The following is a 21,988-nucleotide window of genomic DNA, read 5'->3' on the forward strand; positions in this document are numbered from 1 at the left end:
TCGTCATTAAAAAGTAGTCTTAGGAGAATGGACGGTTGAAGACTCTTTTCTGAGACACAGTGCCCATGTTAAGAGTTTTGCAGCACTTTATAAAGTCCAACAAATGCATTATGGCAAAAACTCCTGAAAACTAATCCAAGGCATCAGATAAATGCAGAAATTTGTGCCAAAACAAACTAGTTAGCATGTATTGCACTGCAAGACTTTTGTTGTTTTGCTGAGAAACACTAAGATGGGTACCCAGCCACTCTGGAAGTTAGGGCCAACTGTCACCTATTTTAGTGTGTTCAAAGATACACCAAGTGTGCAATCCTAAATATTCACTAGGGCATAAGTCCCCACTGAACGCAGCAGAGCTTACTTCCGAGTAGACATGCATAGGAGTGCACTACACAGCTGCCATTCTTTATGTTCTTACAAGAGAGCAAACCTTACTGAAGTCTAAGAACTTACATCCAACTGGAATGTTTGGGATTGGGAAGCACATCACCGGATTTTTAATCTCTGCACCAAAATTCAAGATGAAAAACACTTCATATATATGAGTTGTTGGGATACTGCCAGGGAGATAAAGTCCATCATGGCCCCCAAGCCGGCTGCCGGACGATCCATCGATCTCCCGTAGGCACGCAGTATCAGCAATTAGTGACATGAGCTCCAGAAAATAGCCTGCCAAATTCTAGAGCCGATGCACACTCTCTATCAGCAGATAATGCACAGCAGAAGTTGCACGCAGGAGAGCATATTTACAAGTTTATTCAGCGTTGGTCAGAACAAAGAAAAACATGACTGCCTGCATCAGTGTCTCCAGACAGAGAGAAAACGAAAGCAATAGAAAACATAAACATCCTGTGAACAGGAAATACGCAGACTCTGTGACTCTCAAAGCCTGCTCCCTTTTAAGGTGGAACGGAAATATCCTAACAAGTAGCAAGGGTGACTGTGCACAAGTGTGCCCCTGTAATTGAATGCATATTATGTATGCACCTTTTCTGTTTCAGAGGTGCCATGTGATGCAGCTTCTTTCTGCATTCAGTATGGATGGGACAGTCCCTTTAGCCACTGCCCCTAGTAGAAAGATAAACCCTGAGTAGGTTCATTTATTGATTCTACTCAAATCTACAGCTAATTTACAAAATCACCAGATTTCAGTTTACGGGTTGCATTCCATTTATGAATGTATAAATGTTCAGTATGTAAAAACATCCCGTATGTAGAAAACAATCAGATCAAAGGCTTCATCTTACTCTTGATGTGCTAAATTACTGTTTGCAGAGATATTTTTTTAAAAAAATATAAGCATTTTTAATATGTCAGCTCCGCTCACATACAATACTGGAAATCTGCTGAACCATGATCACAAGCTGCAGGTCTAGCCTTGTAGGTTACATACGCTTCAGGTTACAGACTCCGCAAACCCAGAAATATTACCTTGGGTTAAGAACTTTGCTTCAGAATGAGAACAGAATTCGTGCTGCGGTGGCGCAGCAGCAGCGGGAGGCCCCATTAGCTAAAGTGGTGCTTCAGGTTAAGAACAGTTTCAGGTTAAGAACGGACCTCCGGAACGAATTAAGTACTTAACCCGAGGTACCACTGTACTTTTAACATCATGTCAACTACTGAAATGAGAGCATGATCGGCGATGCCCCATTGATCTGGCTGAAATAAATGGGGAAACTCAACTGTTTACAGGAACAAGATGTAAAAAGGCTGGTTGAGAACTATTCTTATCAGATACAGATGACAGATAACAGGTTAAACTCTTTCAAGGACAGTGGGAACAGCAAGAGACTTGTTCTCTGGGAGGGATGGGGACAAGATAAAGATGCAGAGAGATGTTAATGGGCAAACCCTTATTTCCTTTCGAAAAAAATTAGCAGTGCTGGTCTAAATATGTTGAGCTCCTGCCAGTGAGATGTTGTCTTTGATATATAGAACTCAAAACCAGAATCTGGCACAGAGTTGCTTCTATGGGGGGGGGGGCAATACTTGAACAATTATGTAAGTCGTTGCCAGGCAGGTATGTATGTACTTATTCCTACCCTGTACTGAAAAGTTGTCTTTGGCTTGATCTACCTGTCACTCTTTGCTCTCCGCATGGAATGTACTAGCCAGATGTAACAGAAGAGATAAGCAGGTTCCAATCAAATGGTTATTGCCACACATTTACTTATATGCTCTCACATCTGCAATAAAAAAGTGAGTTATTGCCTGCTTACTTTCCCCCATTAAGCGTGGCCAAACAAAACACAAGCCAGAGAATCTGTTGCTGGTACACAGCAGCGCCCGTAGCCAGAGTTTGCAATGCCTGTTGCACATTCCCATCCAGTAATTCTGCACTCTAGGGCTAGTGAGTAAATCAAAAGGCATTTCTTGAAGGATGATTAAGCAACACGCAGGCCAAAAAAAAAAGTGTTAAGGGTAAAGGCGAGGGCAATGGGAGAGAGAGGGCAGGGTGTGCCGTGCTGAAGATATTCAAAGCTTTGAGCAATGGAAATATCCTGCATCTTATGCAATATCACAGTTCGACAAAATGTGAGTAATAGTTTCTGAATATAATAAGAGGTGGCAATTATTCCACGCCACCCCCACCCCACCCCCGAAATGGAGAGGAAGAAAAATCCACAACAGTAGTAACTATCTACGCAGAATCTTTTTCGAACATATACAATCTAAAATGGAGGCGCCTTGGCTGGGGCCCCGAAGGCACTGCTATAATTCAAAGAATAATAACAGGGTGAAGCTACATTAAAACTGTCTTAACTTTGAACTCCAGAGCTAGTGGCAACTCGTATTGGAACTTCAAAAAGGGATCATTCAATTTGCAGCGCAGCAACATTATTGAGGGGGGCGGGAAATGAGATCTAATGCCTTCATGTTGTGCCATAAATGTATGTCAGAAGGGGAGGTACAGGAGTGCTTCTTATGAGATAAGAGGAAATATGTAATATTAAAGATCTCATTAAAGCTTTCTCTTTTTTATAAAAAAAAAGAATCGGCACAAAACCAGCGATTTACTGAAACCCAGGTCCAAAGCCATTAGTGAGACTACTTTGAAACTGAAGCGTTTGAGGACGATGCACCAACAGATCCATTCTAGAGACTGTTACTTCAAAGCGCCTAGGGTGCAGAGATGGTGACTTCCAAGCGCTGCCTGGAAGTGCAGAAACAAGGCATGGGATGATGTACCAAAGCAGCTGTCCCTGTTGGCACTACCGAGCTACATAGACCCCCCCCCCCACTGCAATGCACAGCTGCTCAAAAGGTTTCTGGACAAAGCCAGAATGACTGCAGAATGTATGCTGGCTGGAGATGGGTGGGGACATTTTGACAGCTGTCATCTATGAAGCATCATCTTGAAGATCTTTTAGCTTAAGAGAGATAGTTGCCTCGTGTCAATGGCACCCCCAACAGCATTTTTTTTCAAAGCAGCCTAAATTAAATAAGTGGCATTCCTATAATGATGCCCCAAATCCATCCCTTAAAGCTCTTCCTTCTAAATCAGGGGTAGGCAACCTAAGGCCTGGGGGCCAGATGCGGCCCAATTGCCTTCTCAATCCGGCCCGTGGACAGTCCGGGAATCAGCGTGTTTTTACATGAGTTGAATGTGTTCCTTTTATTTAAAATGCATCTCTGGGTTATTTGTGGGGTATAGGAATTTGTTCATATTTTTTTTCCAAAATATAGTCCAGCCCACCACATGGTCTGAATAAGGTTGCTGAACCCTGTTTTAAATCATCCATCAGAGGTTGATGGATTGATCCAACAGAGCCATGCTTTTTACCTGGAGATGTTTGGAACTGAGCCTTTAACTTCTCAGGAAGCTGCTCAGCCTGCTAGTTATAGGTTTCTCCCCCACTCTTTGAACACAGATATGTAGTATCTTTTGGGATTTGAGTTCCCACCAGCTGCGAGATAGCAGCTCCTTCTGGGGAAGGAGGCAGCCTTCCTGGGGGGCGTTTTTCCAACAGTATCAGCTTGCAAAACTGCAATCCAAAACTCTTGTGCAGAGCAATCCCATGCAAGTCCTACCTTACTCAAAGCAGAGTCTGCGCAGGATTGAAGCCCCAGTCTTATTTGGAAAGCATTTTACCCAACAAGACCTAGGTCCAAACAAATCTCTTTATGAACAAGGGTGTAAGAAATCTGAAAGCACACAGGCTATCTGGATTAGAAACTGAACTTAGACCTTTAAGCAGTGGAAAGGGTAAGGCGAATACCTCATCCAGTACTGACTTTCAACTTTCTTTGACATTTTACCTATAATGCAAAGCGAAGAGAGCTTGGAAAGGCAGTCCCAAAGTAATAAAAATCTTGCCAATATGACTAGAGACGACTTCCGAGATGCACCAGGAATGGGAACTCTTAAATATCATCAGCAACTGAGAATTTTGATTAGCAGTCAAAAATTATAGTTTGATTTTCGCTCACCTTCTACACGTTTTCTTTATTGATGCCAGGGGTCACCTGCCTGTTGGCACATTTTCAAGCTAGAGAAGCTGTCATGGGCACCCCCAACCACTGTAACGAAGCAGACACCGCAACCTGTTCCATTGGCTCCAATGACATCTTTCTTCCAAGCCTTGATTTCAGCAGGGAGAAGGGAACCTGCGTGCATCAGGGGAAAGCTTCTGTGGGCGCACACATACCTTGGGGGTGACATGTCTTGGCGGCCCCAGATTTAAGTAGTTCCTTTTTTTTTTTAATCCCATGTCCCACTAAAGAACTTGGGGCAGCACAGTTTTATCCTAATACTCCTAAAGCAAGGGTAGGTTGAGTAGGCTGAAAAGGAGTGATGGCCTCAAAGTCACTTCGTGAGCTTCACAGCTGAGTGGCAATTTGAATTCTCGTTGGTGCAGCACTCTTGACAACGGCATTATGCTGGCTGTAAACATATAAAAGTCCTGAGCTGCATTTCCCCCCCAAAGGATGGCATGACATTAAAAGGGACCCCTGACCATTAGGTCTAGTCGTTACCGACTCTGGGGTTGAGGCGCTCATCTCGCTTTATTGGCCGAGGGAGCCGGCGTACAACTTTTGGGTCATGTGGCCAGCATGACTAAGCCACTTCTGGAGAACCAGAGCAGCACACGGAAACACCGTTTACCTTCCCGCCGGAGTGGTACCTATTTATCTACTTGTACTTTGACGTGCTTTCGAACTGCTAGGTTGGCAGGAGTAGGGACCGAGCAACGGGAGCTCACCCTCTCGCGGGGGTTCACACCGCCGACCTTCTGATCAGCAAGTCCTAGGCTCTGTGGTTTAACCCACAGCGCCACCCGCGTCCCGGTATGACATTAGGATATCAGGAATAGGAAAGCAAAACCGTCTCATGGTAATTTCTTTAGAGGTTAGCTATAAAAGCTTGAAGGGATCAGGGATTTTGGTCACTGTTCTAACAAAATTTCAGCAACAACACTGGGCCAATGGATCATTAAGTTAACAGGTGAGGTCCATTGCTTTAACAGAGGAAATGACTATTGCCCACTTCTTGAGCAAACCAGGAATTATGAAGAATACAGAGCAAGACTTCGCTGGTAGCAAACTGTTCTTTTCTACCCTTTATCTGAATTGGCAGGGGCCCTTTTTTCATAGAGAGTATGCTTTGTTTTCAAAGGGTGTTGACTGTTCCAGAGCAGAGGTGGGCAGGCTCGCAAGATTTCTCCTTGGTTTCTTTTTTAACTGAAAGCCAGACTCCGCTGCCAAAAAGATACACACTTATGAATTTTAAGTACTCTGAGCCAGGAATCAAGTTTCTGAAAATCAGAACTGAACACAGCTCACAGTCCTTACAAACAAAAATATGCTCCTGGTTTACTACTACACCACTTTCAGGGAGAAGAGACATTTTGCTGGTGCTATTGTTAAACAATTGAAGTGAGAAGTCCTTGCCCATCTACTACAGATTATCCAAAGATCTGCCCAGAGATCCAGTTGCCCAGGGGCAGGCAGAAGCTCATGCTTCTTTCTGCTCTCTTATTTCTGCGATTCTTATCCATCAGCACCAGCTAGCAAGCAGCCCAGAGTTCCACAGGAGGTTTACATTGTTATGTTAAAACAGCTAGTCATTCACTAGTCATAGCATGACAGGAAACTCTTCCCCTTCACTAACACTTTTGACATTTGCTCAGGGATTTTTTTTTTAACAGTTCCGTACAAAAATGCAATTTTTCGCAGCAAGTTATTCGTTACCAGATCTACATTAATCACTATTATCATTACACCATTCATTCCTTTTTTTGAAAAGCAACACAAAATCTTCTATTGACCTGCACTTTTATAAAATCAATATTTTAAAAGGAGCTCAACTTTTGGAAACTAACCAGTGTCATTAATGTTTAAGATTTGTCTTTGGTTACTTTCCCTTCGTAAGGTCATATAAAGTGGTTCTACTGCATTCTTTTGTTGCAAGGCATTTCAATAATAATAAGTAGAAATCTATGGGGGTGGGGAGTAAATCAAGATCTGACAAGTCTCACATCACAACTTTTTTTTTAAATGAAAAGAAAAACCCAATAGAACAGCCCAGGACTCCTATAAAGCAATGGGGTTCTCTTTGAATGCAAGTGTGCTGGAAACTAAAACTTATTTTTAAGGTTTTAATCTGGAGATTGGTTAGTTCTGGGGGAAATTAAGCAGTGATCAAAAATATTGGGGAAGGGGAATTATTGACACTTCTTACGGTCACTATTTGTGCTACTACAGCATTTAGGATAGTAAGTCAAACTGAGAAATGAAGTAAATGGAAAACAGCTGCTTCCTCTCGACTCCTCCTAGATTATCCTGGCAACTCTGGACTATTTCCAATTGGGCACATTTTATAATTAGCGTTATTACAATTCCACCACCCTGCATTCTGCTTCTGCAACTGATTCTGTCAGGCGTCAGTGTTAAACTCAAAAGACACCCAGAGCTGTCTCAAGTTAACCATTAATTTCCTCACCACCACTCACCTCAGCTTCTGCTCAGGTAACCCTTGAAGACCCAGGCTATCTGGACGGTCCCGTCGCCTCCTGTACAGACCTGAATGCGATAATTCTTTCAGCTGTAACGCAGTCATTTTTGCTCTACCCACAACAGTTGCTCCCCTCCCAGAGCACACAAGCGCTCCTGTTGAACAGCACAACTGCCAAGATGCTCCGAGGGAAGACGTCTCTCTCAGAGAGACTGCACACCTGCGCTGATCAGAATTGCAAGTCTCTCTCCTCACAGGCAGTTTGCTGCTCTGCTTCCTGTTTCACATAGGTACACACCCTCCAGAACGGACGGCACTGTGTTTCCTTTAGCGAGTTAAGCCTCCTACCTAAGGGATGCTTCTGAGAAGCCAGGGCTTCAGCTGTGTCTGCGCCCAGAAGCAAATGGAACCACTCACTGTGCAACAAAACTGCCACAAACAACAAGAAACCTCTTCCTGCCAGTTTCAAGAAGCTGAAAATCTTCAGCTAAGGACCAGCTAAACGGTTACACCACCATGAAGTCTAACAAAAGCAAAACCTATTAGCACTTCATTGATGAGGGAAGGAAGGCCTGTGGCTTTCTACCTGAGAATTAATTTGGTGTTTAAGGTGGTTTTATATATATCTAAAAAAATGAAAAGTAGTGAAAGACAGTAAGACAGGAAAAATACACAAAAGTTTCCCTTAACTTTGAAACACAACGCTGTAGGAGGACTTAAGTTTATGAGCAAAAATAGAAAAGTCCAAAATGGTGAGTATTTTTCTGTCCAGGTTGCAAGCACTAAAGGCTACGTCATTCATCACTCATCACCCTTCCAATGTGCTTTGGGACAAGGTCCACTGGAAACTAGGGAAACAAGGAAGGTATATAAAAGGCTTTCCTGCAAAAGAGGAAGCTGGCAAACCGGAGATTTCTAAGTCATGCATGCCTCATTTAACCTTGTGATAAAAGCCTAGTGTGATTTGCATTAGGCATAATAAAATGATTCGCATTATAACAAAAAAAAATGATCACGTATCATATCGCCCACAGGAATTAAAATGAGAAGAAACAACAAAATGAAGACATATATAACACAAAGGAAAAGTGTCTGTGATGGTTGATCTTTTACATTTATGTTGACCGGAGGTTTTTGTTTAAAAGTATCTTAGTTGAGAGCCGGTGTGATGTGGTGGGAAAGCTGTTGGACGAGGACCTGGGAGAGCAGAGTTCAAGACCGGCTATGAAGCTCAGCTGGGTGGTCTTGGGCCAGTAGCTCTCTCTCTTTCTCCGCCTAACCAACCTCACGGGTTGTTGTGAAGATAAAACTATGAGAGGGAGAATCACGTAACCACCTTGAGCTCCAAGGAGATACAGTGGTACCTCGGGTTACAGACGCTTCAGGTTACATACGCTTCAGTTTACAGACTCCACTAACCCAGAAATATTACCTCGGGTTAAGAACTTTGCTTCAGGGTGAGAACAGAAATTGTGCAGCAGGCCCCATTAGCTAAAGTGGTGCTTCAGGTTAAGAACAGTTTCAGGTTAAGAACAGACCTCCAGAACGAATTAAGTTCTTAACCAGAGGTACCACTTGTAATTGTACTAAATCATAATAAGACAACTGTATCCGTAATGCTCATATGCTTTGTGAAGAACATCCCATTAAGAATAGCATTAAGAACAGAACAGTAGTCCTGTGGAATCAAAGCAAAGTTCTGTCTAATTCGGGATCAGGTTTCCTTCCAGTGGCCAGTTAGGTGTTTCTAGGAAGCCCACGGACAAGGCACAACAGCAACTGCCCCCTCCACTTTTTCACATGAACACAAGAAGAGTCTGCTGGAACTGACCACTGGCCCACCTAGTCCTGTTCTCTCAGTAGCCAACCAAGGTGCCTAGGGGAAATGAACAAGCAGAATCAAGACACAAGAGCATTCTCCCCTCTTGCAGTTTCCAGCAGTGGGTGCTGAGAAGTCCTACTGCCTCCCACCACAGAGGCAGAGCGTAGCCACCATAACTACTAGTAGCCATCACCAATAGCTACCCAACTGGTACGCAAGAGATACACAGTGGCTGAACATGGGGGTTTAATTCAGCAATCCAGGTTAACAGGAATTGATCCAGAATAATTCCAACTATGCCCATTTAGAAATCCTACTGAATTAAATAAGAGTAAATCCCAGGTAAGGGATGCGGGTGGCGCTGTGGGTTAAACCACAGAGCCTAGGGCTTGCTGAAGGTCAGAGGTTCGAATCCCTGAGACAGGGTGAGCTCCCATTGCTTGGTCCCTGCTCCTGCCAACCTAGCAGTTCGAAAGCACGTCAAAGTGCAAGTACAGTGGTGCCCCGCAAGATGAATGCCTCGCAAGACGGAAAACTCGCTAGACGAAAGAGTTTTCTGTTTTGGAGGTGCTTCGCAAAACGAATTTCCTATGGGCTTGCTTAGCAAGACGACAATGTCTTGCGAGTTCCTGCGGTTCCCCCCCCTTTCCCCCCTTTTTCTAAGCCGCTAAGCCGCTTATCAGCTGATCCGATCAGCCGATAAGCCGCTAAAAGCCGCTAATAGCGCTAATCCATCAATGGGCTTGCTTCACAAGATGAAAAAACCGCTAGACGAAGAGAATCACAGAACGGATTCTTTTCGTCTTGCGAGGCACCACTGTAGATAAATAGGTACCGCTCGGGCGGGAAGGTAAACGGTGTTTCCTTGCACTGCTCTGGTCCGCCAGAAGTGGCTTAGTCATGCTGGCCACATGTACACCGGCTCCCTCAGCCAATAGAGTGAGATGAGCGCCGCAACCCCAGAGTCGGCCACGACTGGACCTAATGGTCAGGGGTCCCTTTACCTTTTCCTAAATCCCAGGTAAGTGGGGCTATGATTGCAGCCTTATTCTTGGTAAATGCTTGCATGATGGGAGTTCCCCCATCTCCTCCCCTATGTTCTATTGCACAAGCAGAAATCTTTAAGCTCATGGAAGATTGAATGCAACCCCATGATACAAACATGCATTTAAGAATTATATTTTATACAATTTGCAAAGAGATGAGGCACGGTCCTTTTATTGGATCCTTTCATTACGAGGTCAGGTTCACAGCTACTGGGAGTGCATCACTGCTGGTCTCTACTGTCTTTGTTAAACAGGAGGCCTTGTGTGCTTACCCAAAGGTGGAACATAGCAGCACTATAACCAGCAACCAAGACACTTGGTACAGTGGTGCCCCGCAAGACGAATGCCTCGCAAGACGGAAAACCCGCTAGACGAAAGGGTTTTCCATTTTTGAGCTGCTTCGCAAGACGATTTTCCCTATGGGCTTGCTTTGCAAGACAAAAACGTTTTGCGAGTGTTCCGATTTCCCCCCCGCTTCCCCCCTTTTTCTAAGCTGCTAATAGCCTTTTAGCCGCTAATCCACTAAGCCTTTAATAGCCGCTAAACCGCTAATAGCGCTAATCTGCTAATAGGGTTGATTTGCAAGACGAAAAAACCGCTAGACGAAGAGACTCGGGGAACGGATTAATTTTGTCTTGCGAGGCACCACTGTAAGGGCCTCTTCAAACCACCCAACCCTTCCCTTTTCTCAGTTTCCAGTAAGTAGGTTATGACTTCTTGGACCCAGCCATGAAGAATCCGCTTCTGCTAAGAACATTGCATGTGGTGGGGCTGATTCACTGAACATGCGGAGAGGTGCTTGTCCTGCGTCCAGTTGCTGTGTGCTGACAAACCCACGTATTGCCCAAGCATGGCTCCCACTGTGCTTGAGGAACAAATTTTCTACACAGTGTGTCCTTGCACACCTGCTTGGAAGGGGCAGGATTATGTTCACACCCACTTTAAGAAGTAGAGACAAATTCCAAATCAGCCCTCACTTAGAATGCACATCTGGAGAATAAGAAATTTGGGGGGGGGGGAGAGGAAGATCCTGATATTTGCCTAAACATGCAACATTCCATTTTTCAAGTGGGAGAGCTTCAGCTAACTCTCTCAACATGCAGCAGGTGAAAAATAAGTAAGCAACAGCTTCCTAAAATCTTTCATTAGCGGTCTTTAAGAGGCAATTAGTACTCTCTCGCAGTTAACAATTCATGTGGCAGGGCTGTTGGGTTTTGTTTTGTTCTTAAAGAAATCAGCAGGAGTAACTCTTACAAGAACATAATCGGTACATGTGTCAGCAATGCCATTTCTGTCATAGGAAGAAAATGAATGCACAGGAGATATCTATTAAAGAGAAAACTAGGGCAACATTTGAAAGTTGTGGGTGTAATGGGAGAAATAGAGAGGTTTTGCTCAAATAAGAGTCGTTTGTGGTTCATGTTTGCTATTTAAAACTAATAAGGCAAAATCCAAACAAGAGAAATGCTACCACACACCCTTTCTGCTGCAAATGAGAGTGTATTTTGCTAGCTCCAAAGTACATGATGTGAACCTACAGCTTGTTTGCATGAATGGCTGCCAAAGGGAGGTCAGCAGATGTTTGTGTAGCCATATCTGCCCCAATCTAGCACGGCTTCTTCCAAGGTCAAAATCCTGGTTGCAATGCACTTGTAGAAGAATTCACAAACAGATCCAGGCATGAACTTCTTTGAAGCCTAATCTCCGGATGACAATCAACATGGCACAATCTCATTTTGCCACAACACCACACATTTTGTACGGTTCCTAAAGCCATTCCACCCATTTTTTATTTTAACAACTAAATTTATGAAGTCTTAAATGGAACTGGGAAAGGATTTCCCAATCAGAGATAAGTGAAATGCTAGTAGCTTTTCTTGCGCGCGGGGGGGGGGGGGGGAGTTCCTATTCCTATTCTATGTATGTCTCTCTCTCTCTCTCTCTCTCACACACACACACACGGAGAGAGAGAGAGACTTAGGGTGCAATCCTATACAGTGGTACCTCGGGTTAAGTACTTAATTCATTCCGGAGGTCCGTTCTTAACCTGAAACTGTTCTTAACCTGAAGCACCACTTTAGCTAATGGGGCCTCCCACTGCTGCCGCGCTGCCGGAGCACAATTTCTGTTCTCATCCTGAAGCAAAGTTCTTAACCCGAGGTACTATTTCTGGGTTAGCAGAGTCTGTAACCTGAAGCGTATGTAACCTGAGGTACCACTGTACTCTTCTGATAGTACGCCTCAGTGAAATCAACTGGACTTACTCCTTAGTATATATGTACTATAGTATCGCGCTACCAGTAGCAGTAATATTGCTGAGTTACACGCATCTTGGGTTCCCGCCCCACAAATTCAATATGCAGTAATGGCCTCTCACCCTTTTTCGAACACCCTCCCTTGTGGAGTGTTCCCTCTGCCTCCTCTCCTCTTCTTTCCACTCCCCATGGGGGTCCTCCGGGCAGCTGCTGCTTCCGCCCCTGGTCTCTGAGCTGCACACCACCCTCGCCCCAAAGAGAGGTACTTCCCAGAGTCACCATTGGCCTGCGGAGCTTATAGCCAGGGCTGCTGCAACGAACAGCTATGCAAGCCAACGGGAAGCAGAGACGCAAGAGGGCATCAGAGGAGGGAGGGAAGGAAAGAGGGACAGAGGCCAGTGTTGCACACCTGGCCATCATTCAAGGCACCCCAGGGTACCATAGCACACTGGTGGAAAGCCATTGCCTTAGCCTGCTGCCTCCTCAGGCCCCAGCCAATTTCTTTTCTAGGCCCCTGCTCTTTAATTTCTCTTCTCATAGGCTCCTCTCTTCTGTAGCAGCTCAATAGCAGCCAGAAAGCCATAAGGCTGTCTCTCACCTGTGGGGCAGGTCAGCTAGTCACAGGCAGAAGTTACAACTGATGGGAGATTTATTTATCATACAGCAAGACTGGTTTGGAAAACTAAAACAATGAAATAATGTACGCCATAAATGCACACTTGAGGAGCCGGCAGGGGGAGAGGGATCACCACTCTTTACGGAAGATTTAGTTACTTCCAAGGTACGTTTTGCAATATGTTCTTCAGTTTAGAACCCTGAATAAATAGGTTGCTCTTTACGTCTAAATTCTGCAGCTTTGTCATTCTCTGCAAAAGGTTTTCTTCTCCTTTCCTGTAACACATAACTGTAGGTGAATAAGCCTCTTAACCCTTGGTTTGTTTATATAAACTAGGGACCTGAGGCTATTTAGTCAGGGTTGTTCTCCTGAGCCAACAATCCTTGTAAACACAGACAGGAAATCTCATTATTTTTAAGCTCTCTTGCGCGTAGTCCCAGCTAGTTCTTTGCTTGTGCCCACCTCTGCATATCCACAAGATGATGATTGTGCTATTGTTTAAATGGTCATATATTCTGAAATGATAGAGAAATGATCCATAGCCGCTTAATTACATAGGGGGAGATTTGCTGACTTTCATTTCACTTCAGCCTGGGGATTCACCACCTCTTAAGTGTGTAAACAAGTCAGAGACTGAAGTGAGGGTGTTATTATAAAAATTACTGGTTGTGTAAATGAGCATTTCGTACAAACCATCTTTAGCAGACTTGTAGTGGTTCAGCTACCTTATTTTGTTTACAGAATATACCACCCTCTCGCAAAACATCAGGGGAATGCACAGCAACAAAAAACATTTAAAAGCAATACGAAACAATCACTAAAACGACTGGCCACTTTGTCAAGCAGTTTCAAAATAAACATGATGAACAGATCAACATTCCTTCGCCCTGGATGAAAATCGTCAACGCTTGCTCGATTTGTGAGAAATTCTGGGTATCAGGCAACACTCACACGGCAGTAATATTTAACTTGTCTTTTCCCTAGTCAGCTTTCAGTGAACTTCCACCTAGTGCCTGAAATGTATAGATAGACATGGATACCACACTATCTGCGTCGGCGCATTTCAATCACTACACAGAAGTATAGCTAGAACTTTTCAGAGCCAGCCCAAATGTTTTTTACAGCCAGCCTGGTGTGTACAGGATGCAACAGCCGGCAAGTTTAGCATCCAGGTGAGAAGGGCAATGTTCAACAGAAGGAAATATAATCCAGAACAGACAGTTTTCCTTGGCTTCGGGGAAAGACTTGCTAGCTTAGCGTCAACTACCAAATCTGATGTGAAAGCAGCTGGGTTCTTGTTATGAGACACTGGAACACGACCAGAAACACTGGCTTAGCCAGCATTCATAATGCACTAGCACCTTTGCTAAACATAATGCCCCCACCTGTCACCATCTTAGAAATTTCTCCAGGTGACCCAAACACTTGTCCTTCTGCTTTTGGGGTGACTCATGAATGGGGACTAAGTAGAATCTCCACTGACAGCACCCAGTTACTTTCGTGACATCCAAGCAGAAAGAGGCTCTTCAATCTGGAATACGTAAATAAAAAGGTGGCTTTTCAAACTACCATTCACTTTTCCTATGCATTCAAATTGTATGTTTAAGTAGCTAGAATCCGTTGTGGAGCTAAGCAAAAGCTTCTGAGCATCCAGTGACAGAGCCATTCAACAAAAGTGAAGACTCACTTTGGAAATCTTAAACATAATTCTTGTAAACAAAAACAAAGTGAAAATAGTAGTCTGTGCATCATGTGGTCTCCCCTTTTATACAAAATGTTCCTGTAGTTAAAAGAGAATCTTCATTCCCCTCCCCCTTTTAAGTCACTCTGTCTCAACTATGATGCTACCTACTCCATCACCAAAAAGAGAACAAGTCATGTCCAAGGAATTTCCCTCCTGTACACAAAATTATGGTTCAAACTGGGTCTGTTTCTGGCCAAACTAGAAGGCTTCCTAATAATACTTCCCTATCCTCAGAGTATAGGGACGCGAGTGGCACTGTGGGTTGTGCTTACAACAGGGTTAAACCACAGAGCCTAGGGGAATGAATCCCCGCGACAGGGTGAGCTCCCATTGCTCGGTCCCTGCTCCTGCCCACCTAGCAGTTTGAAAGCACATCAAAGTGCAAGTAGATAAATAGGTACAGCTCTGGTGGTAAGGTAAACGGCGTTTCTGTGCACTGCTCTGGTTCGCCAGAAGCGACTTACGTCATACTGGCCACATGACCAGGAAGCTGTACGCCGGCTCCCTCGGCCAGTAAAGCAAGATGAGCTCCGCAACCCCAGAGTCGTCCGCAACTGGACCTAACGGTCAGGGGTCCCTTTACCTTTATCCTCAGAGTAATTTCTGCATCTCTTAAGCTGCAGAAGGGAGTGACATGGGAAGAGTTGGTAGGCAGTTAATGAATTTAAGAAGAACATGCCTTTCAGCTTGTTTACCATACAGGGAAGAGGTGGGAGCGAATACTCATTTGTTATAACAAAGATCAAGAGATTTTACCTAGAAAACAGAGTTACTTCTCTCCCTCTGAAAGCCAAAACAAACAAACAAAACAAAGCACACAACTTGTACCACCTGGCTGTGCCCAAGGAAATAGTGATTCAGCAAACAAATTCTAGTCAGTGTAGGCTACTTCCCTATTTATAGAAAACATTGTATGATCACACGTCAGCATATAATTTTAATAAAAGGCACTGGCAGGATGCAGTGGTCAATAAATATATTTTTTTACCACAAAGCTAGGAAAGCAGGTAGGAGGGAAGAAAGAGAAGAAAACTCCCAGTGCTTGAACAAAGATTTATTTCAGGCCTGACACATTTTAGAACAATCCTTCTATGGGGGGGGGGGGTACTATAAATATACAAATAATACATATGTAAACAAGAAATTGCAGTAGTAAAATAGGTGCTCATTGATTCATACTGGATGAATCTGAAACAGAATTGTCAAATTACTTAAAAGAATCCCCCCTCCAAAAAAACCCCAACAACTTAGAAGACATTTTAAGAAAGCAAGGCAAGGAGAAGCAGAAGCAGGGGAGAAGTAGAATGGCAACAGCACCCTCCTGGCAGTACCATGTTTGCTAGGATGAGATTGGAGGAGGAACAGGCTGGCAGTGGCATCCTGGGGGGCTGCAGCCACCAACCCAGGGCTCCCCCAGCTTCACCCCACCACCACTGAAGTGCCACTGCCACTCTGTCCTCCTCTTGTGCCATACCTGGCAAGGATTACATCTCCAAGTGGCCTACTGGAAAGACCAGTTGACACAGACCTTAGTCCACCTTCTCTCCTCTTGTTACCTTGGGTAAAGAACTCAGGAGCCAAGATTGGCCCAGAGGCCTCTAATAACTTCCATCTATTGTCCGATCTCACATTTGACCCAAATTAAATCACCATTGGGAAGGGCTCAGATATGTCAAATGTGGTGGGTATGGGAAGGAAGAAATGTGCCCCGTTGAAATTATTTTACAGTGATACCTCAGGTTACAGACGCTTCAGGTTACAGACTCCGCTAACCCAGAAAGAGTACCTCAGGTTAAGAACTTTGCTTCAGGATGAGAACAGAAATCGTGCGGTGGCAGTAGGCCCCATTAGCTAAAGTGGTACCTCAGGTTAAGAACAGTTTCAGGTTAAGAGCGGACCTCCAGAACGAATTAAGTTCTTAACCTGAGGTACCACTGTACTACCATTAGCCAAATCTCTAGAGAAGACAGCATTGGTGTGTGGCAAAACAAACAAACAAACAAAACAAAAAAACACCCAGGGTGAAAACAGTAACTATAGAATACCCTATCATTGTTTTCATTGTACAGTCATACTTTGGAAGTCAAACAGAATCCGTTCCGGAAGTCCAATCGACTTACAAAGCATTAGACTTCCGAATCGAAACTTCTGATTGGCTGCAGGAGCTTCCTGGAAGCTGGAGAGCCCAGTCAGACGTTCGGCTTCCAAAAGAACGTTTGAAAACCGGAACAGTCACTTCCAGTTTTCGATCGGGAGCCAAGACGTCTGAGTTCCAGGGTGTTTGACAACCAAGGTACGACTGTATGTTCCAGCGTAGCCTAATCTGAAAGACCCAAGCTTTTGTCCTTATCTGGCTCTCATATTCAGGACAGTTAGAGAATACACAATAGAGATATATTTCCACCTTTGCATGTCAACTGCTGTATTAGGACACTATCCTGGCTGTAAACAGGGACTTTCCCTCTACGTAATGTAGGAATTTATTTTTAAAAAGATTTATAGACTGCTTAATAATAAAACTCTCCAAGCAGCATACACAATATCATTATCAATTTTTTAAAAAGCAAAAATACACAGAATGGTCTAAACACAAGTATAGATAATTACTAATAAAACACAAAACACAATCAGCAAAAGGTTTTAAAACAAAGATTAGCTAAATTTGGTTCTCATATTGGAGATTTCTCATTTCAAGCTGCTGTATTTCTTCCTTACAGTTGTAGACTAACAGACTAACTGCATGTTATATTCTAACATATGTTATAATGCCCTGGCATAGTGTGTGTGTGTTTTTTTTTATTTAACCCAGTCTCTTTTGGAAAGAGAAATATAGAGCAGGGTGTGGTGAGAGAAGGGAATTTAGAGCAGAGATGTCTGTAGGGAGTGGTGAAACGGAACCATTTCCCCACCCCAAATCATCCTCTCATATGACTTCCTCTCCCATGCGTGGTTCAAAAACCCATGTTTGCCAAAAGACTACTGGAAATTCTACTTCCCTTATAAAGCAGTGCACATAAATTCTCCCATGTGACTTCTATGCTAGAACTATAACTGAATAGGATTTTACCACTGCATAAAGCATGGGTAGGCAAACTAAGGCCCAGGGGCCGGATCTGGCCCAATCGCCTTGGGTCTGGGAATCAGCGTGTTTTTACATGAGTAGAATGTGTCCTTTTATTTAAAATGCCTCTCTGGGTTATTTGTGGGGCATAGGAATTCGTTATCCCCCCCCCCATATAGTCCGGCCCCCCCAAAAAGGTCTGAGGGACAGTGGATCAGCCCCCTGCTGAAAAGCTTTGCTGACCCCTGGCATAAAGGCTGGACACAGATGCAGACACCAGCCCATCCAGGTTTTGTGTTGTTGTTTTTTACTTGCAATAAAAGCTCATACTGTTACCTATCAGGCAATCAGTTTTGCAACATCTCCCTCTGCTGATAGAGTGCCTAATGTGCTGTCTTTCTCTGGTTATTCAACACATTAGTCTGATTTGCTTCCTTTCTTATTCTCACCAGCCTGTATAAAACCTTGCATGTTGGTCATCTTTGAATACAGGTTTATTCCATGTGTATATTTAGGAACTGGCCAGCAGAGGCCTTCCCTATTTCTACTGCTATTTTTATAAATATAACGTTGTTTACCTTAATTTTAACTCTGACAGGTTGAGGAGGTAGGAATACAGACTAAGAGATTCACTCGCTCACAGAACTACTATTTCTGTATACAGTGGTACCTCGGGTTACATACGCTTCAGGTTACATACGCTTCAGGTTACAGACTCCGCTAACCCAGAAATAGTGCTTCAGGTTAAGCACTTTGCTTCAGGATGAGAACAGAAATCGTGCTCCGGCGGTGCGGCAGCAGCAGGAGGCCCCATTAGCTAAAGTGGTGCTTCAGGTTAAGAACAGTTTCAGGTTAAGTACGGACCTCCGGAACAAATTAAGTACTTAACCCAAGGTACCACTGTACCAGGGAATGAGGGAAGATGTAAGATTGCCATTTCCCTCCTCCCATTAAAACTTGCTTTCTTTCTAGCATAGATCTGCATGCAAGCCTTGCCAGGGTCAGATAAGATACATTTATAAATTAATAGCTATCTATAAGATATCTTGCCCACTTTAAGGTCCCAGGAAGGGTGGCAGCAATATAACCAGACCATTTTTATTGCACTTAGTGCAATTTTATGTGAAGTACAAACCTCCTTGCTGTATTTTTTTTAATGAAAGTAGTTTATAAATATTTGCATAAACAAAATAAAAACAAGAAAAAGAGTTTATATACAATTATAAAAAAACAAGTTTAACATATACAAGCAAGAACAACACAGTAGAGATGAAACAAATTAATCTCCCATCATCCTTGACCATGGGGCATGCTGGGGGGAGTTGCAGTCCCACCACATTTTCTAGGTGGCCACAGGTTCTCATCCCTGATCCAAAATGCTCCTGCACTAACAAAGGGAGACTTTTTGCATTGTTCTAATGATTTAAGTTTGCAGTATGAAGGGGCAGAGAGGCTGCTTTGTTGGTCTACGTTTACTCATCTCCCCAAGAGTAAATTTGAGGGAAAGACTGGTCTATTTTGTTTAATGTGAACAATATTCTGCCCCCCCCCCCTTGGGGTAGGTTTGGGGTGAAACTGGGAGCGATTCTTCCTAGGACAGATGAGAGGCCTGGGAAGGTTATGTGCTCTACGTGGGGCTACCTTTGAAGGTGACCCGGAAACTACAACTAATCCAGAATGTGGCAGCTAGACTGGTGACTGGGAGTGGCCACCGAGACCATATAACACCGGTCTTGAAAGACCTACACTGGCTCCCAGTATGTTTCCGAGCACAATTCAAAGTGTTGGTGCTGACCTTTAAAGCCCTAAACGGCCTCAGTCCAGTATATCTGAAGGAGCGTCTCCACCCCCATCGTTCTACCCGGACACTGAGGTCCAGCACCGAGGGCCTTCTGGCGGTTCCCTCACTGCGAGAAGCCAAGTTACAGGGAACCAGGCAGAGGGCCTTCTCGGTAGTGGCGCCCTCCCTGTGGAACGCCCTCCCACCAGATGTCAAAGAGAACAACAACTACCAGACTTTTAGAAGACATCTGAAGGCAGCCCTGTTTAGGGAAGCTTTTATTTTATTTTTTTTAATAAATTTTTATTTGGTTTTCTGCTTTTATAAAGACAAAACACACACAAAGAGAAGACACAAAACAAAAACATGTATAAAATCAGCAAATCCCCATTTCATAACCTTGTTTCCTGACTTCCCCCCACCCCCCCTCGTGCATCCCAGTTCCCAAGATTATATCAGCAAGTTGGTGTTTCTCCTCTTAACCATCTTATTCATCTTATTACCTCTTTTATAATAAAAATTGATTTTCCTAAGTTGGACTTAAGTTCTCTTCCATCGATTTTCATTTTGTCTTAATTAAGAGTCATATTAACCAAACCTAAAAGTCTTAAGAGTTTTTAAAAATCTCCTCTTCCTTCCCTCCCATCCCCGGTTTTTGTCCCTTCCCAATAGAAATCCAAATTCGAGATTCTCAGCCTGGGTTCCTCACGTCCGAGGCCTTCAAGTCAATTTCAGTCCCTCTCCGCCTGTCTTGTTGGTAGTCCTTTATGTCAGTCGTCGAGTCTGGAAAAAGTTCTTTCACCATCAAAGTGTATTCTCTTCCCACAAGGAGATTTGAAAGTAACTGCTGAAAAATTTCCACAAAGCCTGTATCTTCAAAATCAGAGTCCAAACGGAGGCCCCAGTCATATTTCTTTATTTTAAGTTCCTGTATTCCATATTGCCCCGGGACCTCCTCCTTCTTCTTCTGTGTCTTTCGCAGACTTGTGGTAGATAAGTTCCCAGCGTCTCCTTGCTTGTGTTCCACAGATGTCAGCTTTTGGTTGTTGCTTCCCAGGGTTGCTTCTTCTTTTCCTTGTTGTTTAGTCTCTTCCACCTCTGTAGATATTGTTTCCCATTCAGCTGTGGATTCTTTCTCATTCAGGTCCTCAATACAGAGAGCAGAGTTGCCTGTTCCCAAGGTCATAGTCACAAGTTGTTTATTCATGGCCAAGCTCTGCTCTTGTAAGGTTCCCACCAATTGAAACATCCTTTCGATTTCCACTAGCAACTTTCTTTCCACAGCCATTGTATCCATTGTAATTTCACAGAATTCCCCCTAGGGGGAATCTGGTTACTTATTAGTCTTTTCTCCAACAGTCCTTTAACAAATTATTATTACTTTGTTTCCAACAATTTTGGCTCAATTATAACTCGTCTTAGTCCAGAGGGATCTTAGATAGTGATTTTTCCACTTTAAACTGCCCGTTTGACAGCTTTGACAGCTGTCAAACTCCGCAGCTCTTACACAGGCACAAAGGCAGGACTTTCCCGAGCCCGGGAGGGGGGGTTGTTTAAAACAAAAAGAAGGTTTCCAAAACTCCACTCTCCATCCCAAAATTTCCTTTAGCCAAATCTTGAAAGTTAATGTCCTTTTTAACTCACCCCACCAAGGGTAGGCTCTCCAGCTTAGCTCTTATGTCGTTGCTTAGATCGTCTGCAAGGGGGGGGTGCGGACTTCCTTTTAGCACACCCCCCGGTCGTCTCCAATTCAGGATAAATTTTTTAAAGTCCCAATCCGTCTTACTCACGGGTGATTCTTTCAGTCCAAATTTTCAAGGAAGGAAGTCAACGCTCTCTGGTCATGGCTCGCGGCTTCGCTCCACCGAGGTAGCGATCGACTCTCAGTGCCACGCCACCCCCGTATCCTCTCCGCAGCCTTTAAAAAGGCTCTTCGTGGATCAGGGGGGGCGCTTAAGGCACCCGCCGAGTCTTCAGTCCGCAGGCATCCGCGCCTGCGGTTTTTAAGGGTCCCCGCGTCGCCGGCGCGGCAAAGACCCGTCCTCGGTAGAGCCGATTCCCTCCGCAGCTCGGAGGGAATCCGCCATTTCCAGATCGCGTCAACCCGGAAGTCGTTTAGGGAAGCTTTTAATGTTTGATGTATTACAGTATTTTAATATTTTTTTTTTTGGAAGCCGCCCAGAGTGGCTGGGGAAGCCCAGCCAGATGGGCGGGGTACAAATAATAAATTATTATTATAATATTATTATTATTGCAGGAAAGTCAAAAGGACACTCAGCTGTGAATCCAAAGTAGAGGGCAGCAGTGGAGGAACCCTTGGAAACCCAAAATTGTCTGTTTGGTAGGGCTCTGTTCCTTACTAATCAACTTAGGACAAGACCTAAGACAAGTTTTATAAAATATTCACAAGCAAGTACAATACCATTCTTGCAATAGATGAAAAACGATGTGTGGTTTGTTTGAAAAAATCATTGTAAGCAACAACTGCCTAGCGAAAAAGGATTAAAATGGTAACACAGAGGCAAGGGTGGAAGAAAGCTATTTTCAACAGCATGGAAAAGCCAAACCGGTTTAATTTATGCCCTTTTGCAATTGCTCCGGGAAAGGACTTTCTTTCGCTTCACAAACTGCTGCCTGTGAGAATTTATCTTAGCTGCAAGTCCCAACTATCCTGAATCTGCTGTGTCCTCAAAGTCACAAGGAAATTAC

The 21,988-nt window shown here is 44.0% G+C and overlaps 1 protein-coding gene across 5 annotated transcripts in view; it reads right to left on the reverse strand.

Annotated features, from left to right (window-relative positions):
- Nucleotides 1-21,988, reverse strand: part of LIMS1 (LIM zinc finger domain containing 1) — an 82,789-nt gene that overhangs the window by 31,963 nt on the left and 28,838 nt on the right. Inside the window, exon 1 of one of the 5 annotated variants that reach the window (XR_014009202.1) lies at nt 6,954-7,169. The exons of 3 other annotated variants lie outside the window; for them this stretch is intronic. Coding sequence is in view for 1 of the 2 variants with exons in the window: in XM_081198542.1 (XP_081054668.1) it covers nt 6,954-7,060 (107 nt within the window). In the remaining variant the exon portion in view is untranslated. Of the gene's footprint in view, nt 1-6,953; nt 7,170-21,988 lie in introns of those variants that run through there. One more of the 5 variants, XM_081198542.1, reaches the window with a different exon arrangement.

This window comes from Podarcis bocagei, assembly GCF_964188305.1.
Source record: "Podarcis bocagei genome assembly, chromosome: 6".
Classification (NCBI taxonomy): domain Eukaryota; kingdom Metazoa; phylum Chordata; class Lepidosauria; order Squamata; family Lacertidae; genus Podarcis; species Podarcis bocagei.